This window comes from Grampus griseus (assembly GCF_964374135.1).
Source record: "Grampus griseus genome assembly, chromosome: 6".
Classification (NCBI taxonomy): domain Eukaryota; kingdom Metazoa; phylum Chordata; class Mammalia; order Artiodactyla; family Delphinidae; genus Grampus; species Grampus griseus.
Genome location: NC_139000.1, coordinates 22,514,318 through 22,527,402, shown reverse-complemented (window position 1 = coordinate 22,527,402; position 13,085 = coordinate 22,514,318). Strand labels below are relative to the sequence as shown.

General features: G+C 36.5%; 1 protein-coding gene across 2 annotated transcripts in view; it reads left to right on the top strand.

Moving 5' to 3' along the window:
- The first annotated feature begins 208 nt into the window (after positions 1-208).
- Positions 209-13,085, top strand: part of MUSK (muscle associated receptor tyrosine kinase) — a 90,357-nt gene continuing 77,480 nt past the window's right edge. For both annotated transcript variants that reach the window (XM_082657413.1, XM_082657412.1), the window contains exons 1-2: positions 209-414; positions 11,577-11,703. In XM_082657413.1, coding sequence (XP_082513539.1) covers positions 336-414; positions 11,577-11,703 — 206 coding nt within the window. In that variant the 5' untranslated portion in view covers positions 209-335. The remainder of the gene's footprint in view (positions 415-11,576; positions 11,704-13,085) is intronic.

Here is a 13,085-nt window from a genome sequence, read left to right as displayed (position 1 = left end):
CGGGGAATCCAGTGATGGTTGCGAAAGGCATCTGGTATTGTCCTTCTACCACTGTCTTAAAAGGGATTCTAAAGGGATTTTCTTTCCCTTGTTCCTCCAGCCCTACACTTGCATTACTGGCCTAAGTGGATACTCACCAGCTGGCCGTGTCCATCATTACAGCCAAGTCTGAGAATTCCTGATTATACTTAGAGTCAGTGGAGCTGCTGACACAAACAGTCATTAGCAGACGACCCTTTTGGAACAAACTATGCTTTAAAATGTAAACTGGGGGGGGGGGCATTTTCCTTGTGTTGTCCAGAAAGAACTTTCTGCTGCCTGAGCCTGGATTAATCATGAGAGAGCTTGTCAACATTCCACTGGTACATATTCTTACTTTGGTTGCCTTCAGCGGGACTGAGAAACTTCCAAAAGGTTGGTTTGAGCAATCTTGTCTTCTCTTGCCTTATCATAGTTCTGAGGTGCATGCGTGTGTTCCGATCATGACTGATTCATATTATGGCATGCTTGGGTTTTACTTGGTGAAGTAGGGGTGCAGTATATGGAGAGGGAGAAAACTGTATAAATAAGCAATTGATTGATGGTCTCCATTCTACTGCTATCCCTCCTCTGCTTAGGTTCTGCAATAAAAAGTTCAGCCATTCAGTGAATGTGGAGCCCTCGCTTATAGGGGAAACATTAGCAGGTAGACTGCAAGTTATCGAGGTCCGTTTGTTTATGTGTATGTCAAACTTCAGGGTGGTCTAAATGGATGATGAAAACCTTTTCACATCAGGTTTGCCGGGAATATAATCAACCGCAGTCCCAGACATCCAGAGTGTTTGCTTCTGGACAAAAATCATTTCCATTTTCAGTTTCAGCTTTGCAAAACTCTTAATCAATATTTTAGTTCCTCCCACATTGGAATTAGAGAAAGACGCACACAAGTGCCTATAAGATAAAAGCCTGAAGAACAATGGGTTCTCAATAACTTAGAGGCTGGAGCCATGATTTGGTTTGGCAAGAGACTGTGAAAGGTTTTTTTCAGAGCCTTTGGAATGTACCGGAAATAACACCACCTCAGGGGAAAGGAAAGCAACTTAAGAAACTGACAAACACCTGTTGCAGTAGCAAGAATGTCCACAGTTTCTGGCCAGCGTATTATGAAACTGAGACTAGGGTATTTCAAATCAGGAAGAAAGATAGGAAAATAGGTGACTTGTGAAGTGACTGGGGGCTTCATTGAAATCTTTTTACAAAGACACGAGAAAGCAGATTGAATGATACTACAGAGTTTTCAAATTAAATGTATTACAGTAGAGTAAAAAAGGTTCTGTGATTTATGACCCACTCAAATGCATTATTTTCCCTTCATATTACTTTACCAAAGAACTGAACAGGTTTGTATTGTATAGATAAGTGAAGGTACTAAAATATATTGTATGTAGATGGGAAACATAGCTTAGATTTTGTGGTTCATTAGAATTTCTGGAACCACAAGGTCAAAATTCACATGCTAACAAGATACAGCTTTCTTCACAAACGGTCGGATTTCATAGACTTACGTTGTTTTGTTGCTTTCTTTTTCTATTTTACATGAGTAGAACAGCATCTTCAAATGTATTTAAATGTCTAATTGTCAACTAATACTTTAAGGTAGCTCCAGATAAAAGAGAATCTAGATCTTTCCAAATAGCTAATAATAGCCAGAAAGACTTAACATTGGCTTCAGATTATTTTAATACTTCCTGATCATACAACGGATGTCCGGAAAGGCAGCACCTGGACGTCTGGACTTATGGATTGTTATAGATTTATTTGTGCTATTCTAAACCATGAAGTTACATTAAAATGACATGGTTAAATACTAAAATATACTGAAATCCAGTCTTACAAGGAGCAGGACAATTGATTTTCTGGTCCAAATTAGAATCTCGTGCACAAAGAAAAACCAAACCCAACCTCCTAATTTATATTCTAGAAAGAGAAGATTTGTAGCTTCCAAACTTTACAGATGAAGCACACTGTTTATTTTGAAAACTTCAAAAATGGTGGCATAAATGTCACAAAGCCAAGACCCTGACTTCTAAATAAAATAGCCAGATTGTTACCCCAACCTTGTTTATTTGTTCATAATTTATTTACTGCTTTAATTAGACTGTAAAATCAAAAAAATATTTTTGCCTACCTACTCAAAGAGAGTATTTGAGTATTATTAAAAAATGTAAATTAATATGGGTTTAACGTCAGCCTTAGCCAAAACACCAGGCCTGGAAGAGCAAACATTCATTAACTACACTTACCAGTTCTGAGAATAAACATTATCATGAAAACACAATCCTTAAAATTTTAAATGTTGAAGTACATGGGATATATTGGTACAAAAAAACACATTAATATGTGATTATTTTAATACTATTGAAAGTAATGAAATTGTTCTACACAAAATATCTCTAGTTGTTTTCTCTATTCTTGGCAGAAGGCAATAATGGGAAGAGGCTTTTTAGATGGTATACCTTTTTCCTAAGTCCTTTAGCATGAATGAATCAAGGCGTCTGCAGCATAATATATCACAAAATAAACCGACACAATTAAAATACTGCAAGAGTATTCCATGGGTTCTTTTCCAACCATCGGCATAGGATTTCCTCCATAAAATTAATAACCAACTTTGTAGAATTAATAGTGTATCCTTATAGTTTTAATTTAATTGATATTCCTAATATTCAAAGACAAAGGGAAAAGTCACTATCTTTCTGAATCATTTCAACTAGTAATACTTTCAATCATGAGCTCAGTATCAAACCATAAGGAGGAAAATTTTATAAACTGTCATGTATGAAAATAGTCAACATTTCACTGAACATTCGCCTTAACCACATTCTTCAATAATATTTAACGCTTTATCAGGGAGTATGAAGTGTATAGTGGGATTTTCTGTAGGAGTATAGTAGTTCGTGTAAGCAGCCCTGAATTTGTTAACATGCTATGCACAAAGAACTCCCGTCCAAATTCCAGTTTTAAAATTACCCCATAACTACCATACCGAGAAGCTCTTGAGTCTCAAGGGATTTAACCTGAGGTATATTTTAGTAACTTCTTCTTCTAAATCGTATGTCTACAGGGATAGAATTCACAAATTCGACATATGACTAAGTCAGATAGGCACAGCTGTCATTGAAATCCAGGATACCAAGTCCTGGATGAATGTTTTATACTAACGTATATTGAAAGAGTGACTCATTCCACGTTTGCAGAAACACAGTTGCTTTAAATATTATTGACCTTAAAGAACAGAAAAAGAGAAGAAATGGCAAGATTTCTACCATATTTCGAAAGGTGAAGTAGGCAACTTCTCAGTGAAATAGGACGTGAGATTATTGGGGGAAAGTGACAAGTAAGGGATGCCTAGAGGACCTCAAGGAAATGGTCCCATTCAGGAAGATGAGAGAAGTGTATCCGATAATGTAGAAGGACCATATGTCCATGCTGAGGACCCGCTGGGACTGGAGACTGCATGCCCATCATGGTCCTGATCTGCACTGTTGTTTCACTTTATCCAACAATACTTTATGAACATATGAGCAGTGAAGACAGCTGGTTGGATTAGTTCAAGATTGGTACTTTCCAGGGTCAGTGCAGCTAAAGGACTAGAGAGTAAGGGAGCTGAGATTATCTGGCAACATACCATGTCGTCTAGGTCAAATAATGAAGAAAGTGAAACAAGGATATTGCAGGTCTGGAAGAGAATGTTACAATCGAGTTCCTTTTCTAGTCCCCAATGCCTTTCTGTGTGTCTTTAGGGAAAGCATGTAGTCACTGTAAGCCTCAGTTTTCTCCTAAAATGAAGGACCTACCAGTGCTCAACTTACAATGTTATGTACTATGCTAAGGATTGTCAATGATTGGTGGCGTGATCACTTCTGGGGAACAAGCACATTTTAGATGAGTCCCTATGAAATCATCTCTTAATCCCAAAGGAATGCCCCCCAGGAGAGGTCATTTCAGAAATTCTAACAGGCTGACCCAGAATTCCTACCTGCCTGTCCCCAGTGTCATTCCTGAAGGCAAGGACCAACAGTGTGTTCTGCGACAAAGAGTTAATGATACGGTATTAATAAGTGAGATAACAATAATTATTGAGATGATCAATGACCCTTACAAGTTCCAAAGACATCATAATAAAAAATAACTTATGTTTGATTACATCACCAGCAGAATAAATGTGTCAGTTTCTAAGATATGCCAAATGATGAGCAGTACTGAACATCCTCTTTCTTTGGGGGATTTGAAAAATTTCCGACACCAAAGTGTTTTGTCATACCGAAAAAACAATACTGTATTCATGATGTTAGAAAAGCATGAATATGTTCCAAGTCTGAGCCCTAATTATACCAGAACAGAAAGGAGCAAATACACCTGACTTCTTTGTTTATTCAGTCATTTGGTTATGTCAGTCAGCAGCTGGTCAATCAGAAGTTGGTATGTCAATGGCCATGTGCTAGAGCCCATAAAAGGGTAATATCATATCCTTCTCAGCAGCTAGTATCCAAGTCAAGTTACTCTTTGGGTACAGAAAAGCATTGTGTTTATTTTCATGTATTTGTTGTTCATGTGGTCCTTGGATTGAGGGAAGAAATAGTGTCCTAGTTTAAACAGGCCCTGGCTGAGATGAAAGCTGGATAGTAGAATGAAAGCAAACAGGAGACGGTCTGCTGAGTCAACAAATGTCATTAAATACAACTATGTGATTGTGCCAGTAAAAATCTGAAAGCAGATTTGTTTGGGTAATTTTGGAATATGGGCAAAGTGGACTTAACTGACTATACTCTGTCTATAGGTATTGATATTGGTGTCAATCATGTTTTTCCCCTTTCTGTAACTAGTACCACACTGAAGACATGGTATACCTTAGAGTTAAAAGATAGGTACTTTAAATCAAACTTAACTTTGAAGTTCAGTTCTATCACTTCCTGCTTTTGTTTTGTTTAGACAAGTTGTTGAACAATTCGTCGCCCTCATTCCTCATCTGCCAATGAGAATAATAAAAGTATCTGCCTTTATGTTTGTTGTGATACATAAATGAGATCATGAATGAAAAGTATAATGCATGGCTGATAGCAGGTTTTTAATCAGTTTTAGATGCTAAAATTATTAAAAACAGAATCAAATCTCACATGAAACTGTCATGCCACTGAACATTAAGGGAAGCTGTTCTTAGTAAGAGCTCATGTATTTCTCCATGTCTAAGTTTATCAAGACATTCTAAGATTTACTTCTTTGATCTTAACTGATCTCAACAGAGTTTGTGTTGCCTCGTTGGAAAGATAATATGTCTGTTAACTCTGTCACTTCTGCATCTGCATGTTGAATGAGAAGAAACTAATGAATAAAGTTTGGAGCTTTGGGTAAAAATAATTCATGGCCATTAAGAATGATATTGAAAACACAAAATATACAAAAGTTTAAAAGAGAAAATCACCTACACTTCCAGGACTGTAAAGATATTGATATATTTTCTTCCATTTTTTTCTACATATCCTAAAAAAAGATATCATAAGATTGTTTATGCAATTCTGCTCCCTGCCACTAAAGCATGAGCATATTTTATATCATATCTTCAAAGTACCATTTGCAGTGACTGTGTAAATAGTATCCTGTTTAGATAACAGTTGCTAATATATGTTGAACATTTGCCTCTCTGAGGAAAAAAAGGCCCTGATATGTTACATTTGTTGACTGCTGTATAAATGCTCCAGTCACAGCCAATTTCCAGGTACCAACAAACACTGAGTTGGGAGGAGATGTATAGTAGCACACCTACAATTTCTACAGACATTAGATGTAAATAACCGCAAGAACATAGATAATAGTAAAATATAGAAAAATAATTAGAAAGTGATAAATGTTAAGTATTATTACTTTGTTTTTAACACAATTTATCTAATCAAATTTATATAATTTTGTTTCTAATAATGGCTCTATTCCATTATGTTGTTAAATTTCTGAGAAATTAACACGTGACTCTTGCAAGCCAGTACAAGCCAGCTCCAGTAGACCACAGCTAGAAGACAAAGCTGTGTGCCTAACTCTTCTTCCACTTTCACACAATTAGTACAATTTAGTACAATTAATCTATTTTTGTGCAGTGAAATTCATCTATATGCCTTTCCATTTGGGGATTATTTCCTTGGGATAGACTCCTAGAAGTATTATTGGTAATTTGCAGGTAATACAGCAACCAGGAGAACAACTGAATAGTTCAGGTTTCTGTCTCTAAATTATAGGAATCAAATAACACAGAGTGTTCCATACGGACCAAGGACAATGTTAAATGCATTATGTATATTCACTTACTTAATCCTCATGACAAGCCTATGCGGTGGTTTTATTATCTCCGTCTACAGCTGAAGATGCCAAGGCAACTAGTTAAGTGAGTGGGAAGTAAGTGATGGAGCAGGGACTTGAATTCAAGTCCTGTGCTAGAACCTCTTACCGTCTAGTTCCTCAACAGGCTTTCTTTTTAAACAATGAAAGCATTCAATACTATCAGTTAACCATCATTACTTGCATCCCATGACCTTACTATAATATTTTTTGTTTTTTGATCTCCCAATATCTATGTGATTATGCAATTGATTGCTTATTTCATTCATTAGTTGTTTAGAAAAATCTGCTTTCTTTCTTAAGAGACTGACTTTCTCAAACTGTGTTATCAATTACAAATTTGCTTCCACTGCATTGGAAAATTAACATTTCTGTGGCCTTCTGATTTATGTCCTATAATTTTTATTACAAAGATAATATAATTTTATATATTTTATATTAATTTTATGTATTCTATATATTTTATATTAATTTTAATATTTAATATTTTTATATAAAATATAATTTTATAATATAAAATTATGATTTTAATATTTTATATAAAATATTTTATATTACTTTTAATATTTTATATTAATTTTATATATTTTATATATTTTATATTAATTTTATATATTTTAAAATATTATATAGTATTTTCCTGTAATACTTTGCTGTAAGGTACGGCAAAACAAAAATACAAAGTTACACACAATGCTCACAACTAGGAGGTAAATGATTATAACATTTTGCTCCTCATTCATTTTTCCACTCTCGTGTGTGTGTGTGTGTAATGTTCTTTAAAAATTTAGTAGCCTATTACTTCATTGTAATATCTTCTGGTAATATTAATTTTAGTCTGGGCTTTGTTTGAGTCTATATTTTTAAATAATTAAGCTTCATGATTGTTGTATCTTCCCGATGGATTGCTCCTTTTATCATTAAGTAGTATTTCTCTTCATTCTTTAAAGGCTTACTTATCACCTCATATTCCATTTTTTCTTATATTAGTACTACATTATTGCTTTATCACTTTGTTTTGTTTACTTCGTATATATTTTCCATTCTCTTTATATCCAATGTTTCTGTTTTAATTTATTTAGGCATGTCTTTTGTGTTTTTTAATCCTGTATGATAGTGTCTGTCTTTCCATAGATCAGTTTATACCATGGGTGTTTACTGTGATTTCTGATATATTTGGCCATGTTTCTTCCACATTAATTTGTGTCTTCTGTTAACTATACCTTTTCTTGGCTTATTTATCCTTTTCTGCTTCTTCATCATTTTTTTTAAATTGATACAGTTCTAGTCTCTTTTTCTTCTGCTACTCTGGAAGTTTGGGGTTTTAATCTATTATTTTAGTGGTAAGCATTAATGAAATTTTAACAATATGTCTCTAACCATATATTTTCTCCCCGTGTTTAGAGTTATTCAGTGTTTCTGTCATCTTCCTGCTTACGGTAAAGAACTTAGAATGTTTTAACAATCTGCTGAACTTCTTCCCTAAACTTTCATCTTATAATTGTTTGTCTAGAATTCTAGTTCCACTCTTTTTTTAAACACAAAAATTATTGAGTTTAAAAAATATATATTCCACAGTGTCGAAAATTGCAATTATTTTTTACCACCATCTATGCTAACTACAGTTTCTCATCACTGGCCCCTTTCTTTGGGGTACAAGTTATTTCTTATGGAGTTTATATACTTTCAGTAACTGTTTCAGAGAAGGTCTCAGTGGTAAATACTCTCAGCATTTGTCTGTGTATTTACTTTGTCTTCATTTAAAAAAAAAAATGATTATCTAAGCTGGCTATAGAATTCCAGACTAACAGTTATTTTTTTCTCAGCCTTTTAAAAATACTGGTCCATTGCCTTTTGGTATCAACTGTTGCCAAGTAATATCAGGTTAGCCTAATTGGCATTCTTCTTAAGGTGACTGATCTTTTCTTTCTAGTAAGGTTTAAGATTTTCTTTATCTTAAATTTTCTACAGTTTTAATCCAGTGTATCTAAGGATAAATTTATTTTTCTTTATCTGGCTCGATGCTTAGTGGAAACTTTCAATGTGAATATTTCTGCTTTTTTTTTCACTTTTGAAAAATGATCAGTGATTTATCCCTTTACATATTACTTCTGTGCCATTTCTTCTATTTTATTTTTTTTGGAACTTCTGTTAGAAGTTTATTAGTGCCTGTCTGTCTTTATGTCTCTTAACTATTCTTTAATACTTTTAATTTCTTTATTTCTTTGTACAGCATTCTGTATATATTAATGGTCATTTTAGTGCAAAGTTGGGAAAAGGGGGGCCTTGCTGCCTAGATATAAAAGACGTCATTTCACCTAAAAATTCTGCCCTCTTCTTTCACCTACTTTCTCTCAACCTTTTAAAAAATTTATGCCTTTTATAAAGCCCTCAGTAATAGAGTTTGGTTCATTTAAACAATACATTAGTCAGTATGCTAGCCCTCCAGATAGAGAGAGGTCTGAGACATGGTCCCTGACCCAAAGCTTAAGGTTTTTATAACTGAGTGTGGGACAAAGACATAAATCATTCTAATAGCATCTGTGTGGCAAGTGCTATGAGTGACATATATAGGATGACCCAAGGTTAAAGAAAAGGGCATTTGGTTCTATCTAGGAAGTCAGGGAGATTGGGAGGAGATGGTGCTTAAACTGGACCTTAAGAAAAGAATAACACTTACGAAAGAGATATGGGCTAAGTGGACACTCCCAACCACCATTTCCCTTACTCTCAGCCAATGAGTTTGCCTCTGAGTTTACTGAAAAAAATAAGTTTCATTTAGACACTGTATGCATTTTTTTTAATTTTTTTTTTTTGCGGTACACGGGCCTCTCACTGTTGTGGCCTCTCCCGTTGCGGAGCACAGGCTCGGGACGCGCAGGCTCAGTGGCCATGGCTCACGGGCCTAGCCACTCTGCGGCATGTGGGATCCTCCCGGACCAGGGCACGAACCCGTGTCCCCTGCATCGGCAGGCGGACTCTCAACCACTGCGCCACCAGGGAAGCCCTGGATGCATTTTTAAATGGCCAATGTGCCAGTTTTTTCTTGCTTTATGGGGCTGTCACCCCCTACCCTGCATCTAAAATATTGCTCACACTACTTACTTGGCTTTCCCAGGCACCTTGCATTTTAACTAAAATGACCATATAATTTACTGTCCAAACTCAGGTATTTTTGGAGTATGGGGGTACTATTAATAATTATGCCAGGATAGCAGGCATAACTGATTATTATAGCTGATCATTTTATGTATCTATCCTACCTTATCATCTATATTGTGGACTCTTACCAGGCAGAGATGTGCTTTACACATCTTTTTGCTTCTAGTCAACCCAGTGCCTGCTCCATGAAAAATCGTAAATAAATATTTGATAAATAATAACAAAGCAGTGATGATAATTATTTTAAATCAGATTATACAATGGGGTAGATTTTCAGACTCACCCAAATACAGGGGCCGGCACTCTCTCACACCATCAAACCCTTGAGGTGACCAGGACCTCACCCCTTTGTTTTGGTGGGATTCACAGATTTGTAAATTGAAGTGGGGTGCATCCCTTTACCAACACATTCTCATCCTTCTTAACTTCTCTTTCCTCCCCAATTCTTCTAAGCCAGGTGACCCTCATTTCATGGAGGTGGGAGGAGAGAGGGACCATGTTTATGGCCTCTCTTCCTTTTGTCTTTCTTTTTGTAACACACACACACACACACACACACACACACACACCCCAAGCAAAAACAAACAAACAAAACCCCCAGCTTTATTGAGATATACTTCACATACCAGTCTCTTTGGGTAAAATATACGGTTCACAGAGCTGTGCATTCATCATCATAATCGATTTTAGAACATTCTTATTACACCTATTTGAAATCCTGCATTCCTTAGCCATAGATTACTCCCTAAGCCCTCCATCCTCTTCCCAATTCCTAGACAATCACTCATGTATTTTCTGTCTCTACAGATAATGACTATTCTGGATATTTTATATAAATGAAATTGTATAGTATGTCGTTCTTGTGACTGGCTTCTTTCACTTAGTTTATTGTTTCCAAGTTTCACCCATGTTGTAGCATGTATCAATACTTTGTTTCTTCTTATTGTCAAATAATATTTCGTTGAATGGATATACCACATTTTGTTTATCCATTAATCTGTTGGCAGACACTTGGGTTGCTCCACCTTTTGGCTACTATGAGTAATGTTGCTTTGAACGTGGATGGACAAATATCTGAGTCTCTGCTTTCAGTTCTTTTGGGCATATATCCAGAAGTAGAATTGCTGGATCATATATTAATTCTATGCTTATCTGAGGAACCACCATCCTGTTTTCCACAGTGGCTGTGCCATTTTACATTCCCACCAACAATGCACAAAGGTTCTAATTTTTCCACATCCTTGCCGGTATTTGTTGTTATATTTCTTTTTTATTATAACCATTCCAGTGTGTGTAAACTAGTATCTTACTGAGGTTTTGGTTCGCATTTCCTTAATAGCTAATGATGTTGAGCATCTTTTTACATGCTTGTTGTCCATCCGTATACATTCTTTGGAGACAGGTCAGTTCAGATCCTTTGCTCATTTGTTGTTTGGGTTGTCTTTTTATTATTGAGTCTTTTTCTAATCTACTCATAATTCAGATGTGAATTCTTTATAAATCTGATGAACCTTCACCTTCAAAGCCTCTCATTTACAGGAGCCCCCTTCTAAGACCTCTGGTGGTTTCTAGCAATGTGTTCATATAAACATACGTTTTAACAAAATTTGGGAAAAATTGTTTTTAAACAGGAATTGTTAAGATTGTTTTCTCTTTTCACTTTGACTTCCCTTCAGTGACACTTCCCTTCAAGTTGATTGGTGTTAGGGAGGCAACAGACATTTTGTATTAATAATTTTATATATTTTTTCGTAAAAAGAACACCTAAATTATATAACTTTGAACTTCACACAACCTGGATCTGCCTCTACCCATATATAATAAATCTAAGTCCGACTCTCCTGAGAGCCTTCTCTTTTGATTCTCAAATGCCTACTTTAGAAGTAGCAACAAAATCCTCTGCACAAAATTTTTCCTTCCTTTTGGCAAATTTCTACTATGGGGAAATGTCATTCTCATTCAGGTATGTGGTGGCCTCTGACTACTTACAGAAGAGTTAGTAAGCAGTACTGTAGAATGCTCTCATTTGATTTCTCCTCTCCTTTCAGCCCCTGTCATCACCACTCCTCTTGAAACAGTGGATGCCTTAGTTGAAGAAGTGGCTACTTTCATGTGTGCAGTGGAATCCTATCCTCAGCCTGAAATTTCCTGGACCAGAAATAAAATTCTCATTAAGTAAGTATTCTGCCTTTTTCCAGCAAGAATGCCCAAGGCTGCCTTGAGATTCATCTTTGTCATAACTGTAATCACAGCTCTGGCAGTACTAAAGTTCACCTTCTAGAATACGTAAAATGCAAATTTCCTCATTTTATAAATGTAAGATCTGAACTTCAGTGAGGTTGAGAGAATTGCCCAACATAAAGTGATTTAACTGATATGGGGAAGTCAGGGTTATTTCATGGATCCCAGGTTAGGACCTAGAAGAAGTTTCACAGTAATTAGGAAACACCATGATATCCTAATTCTGGGGGTACATGTTCCGGGACACTCTGGGGAGTTAATAGGGACCAGCCTCATTTCCTGTACTTCTAATATCCCAATCAAGTGATGCATGTGGTCTAGGAATCTGACCTCTAGGTGACCATGACTTTTTCTTTTAAAAGTCAGAAAGGACTCCTGATGTATATAGTGAGGTAGCCTCTCAAACAGATAAAATTTCTACTTGGCACATAAAGGTTAGGCTATCCTTTCCCCATTACAATAGCTATCTGATCAAAAATACTCTAAAAATCTGTAGCAAATGTAACCACTGGCTTTCTAGCAGGCCACATAGCTTGCCTTAGGACTAGAGCATTTAACTCCTCCACAAACTGGAACTTGAACACATCCATGAACTTGGATGGGGAAAAATTACATCTTTGTTTTCACTAAGCTCCAATTGAAATTTATCATTTCCTTCTACTATATATGTTGTAATGTGGAAAACTACCCTGGGCTGCAGAAGCCTTCAAGTACTCTACCAGGCAAGCTATCCCAGAAGTCCTGGAATAGGAAAGCTCACAGACCAAATTAAGATGCCTGAAATACAGTTTATTAAATAAATTTAAAATACATAGATAGAGAAAGGAATGGAAACTACCAGAGGGTTTCTATAGGTGTGCGCTCTGTTCACGATGTTTCTGTTTGGCTGAAGGCTTCCCTAAGCCGTGTGGCTGACAGGGTCTTGGTGCTCTGGCCTTTTGTGCTGAGTTCAGGACACTGGACCACCAGAGACCTCCAGACCCCATGTAATATCAATTGGTGAGAGGTCTCCCAGAGATCTCTGTCTCAATGCTAAGACCCAGCTCCACTCAACGGCCAGCAAGCTCCAGTCTGGATGCCCCATGCCAAACAACTAGCAAGACAGGAACACAAGCACACCCATTAGCAGAGAGGCTGCCTAAAATCACACTAAGTTAACGACACCCCAAAACTCACCACTGGATGCAGCCCTGCCCAACAGAAAGACAAGATCGAGCCCCATCCGTCAGAACACAGGCACCAGTCCCCTCCACCAGGAAGCCTACACAAGTCACTGAACCAACCTTACCGACTGGGGGCAGACACCAAAAGCAACG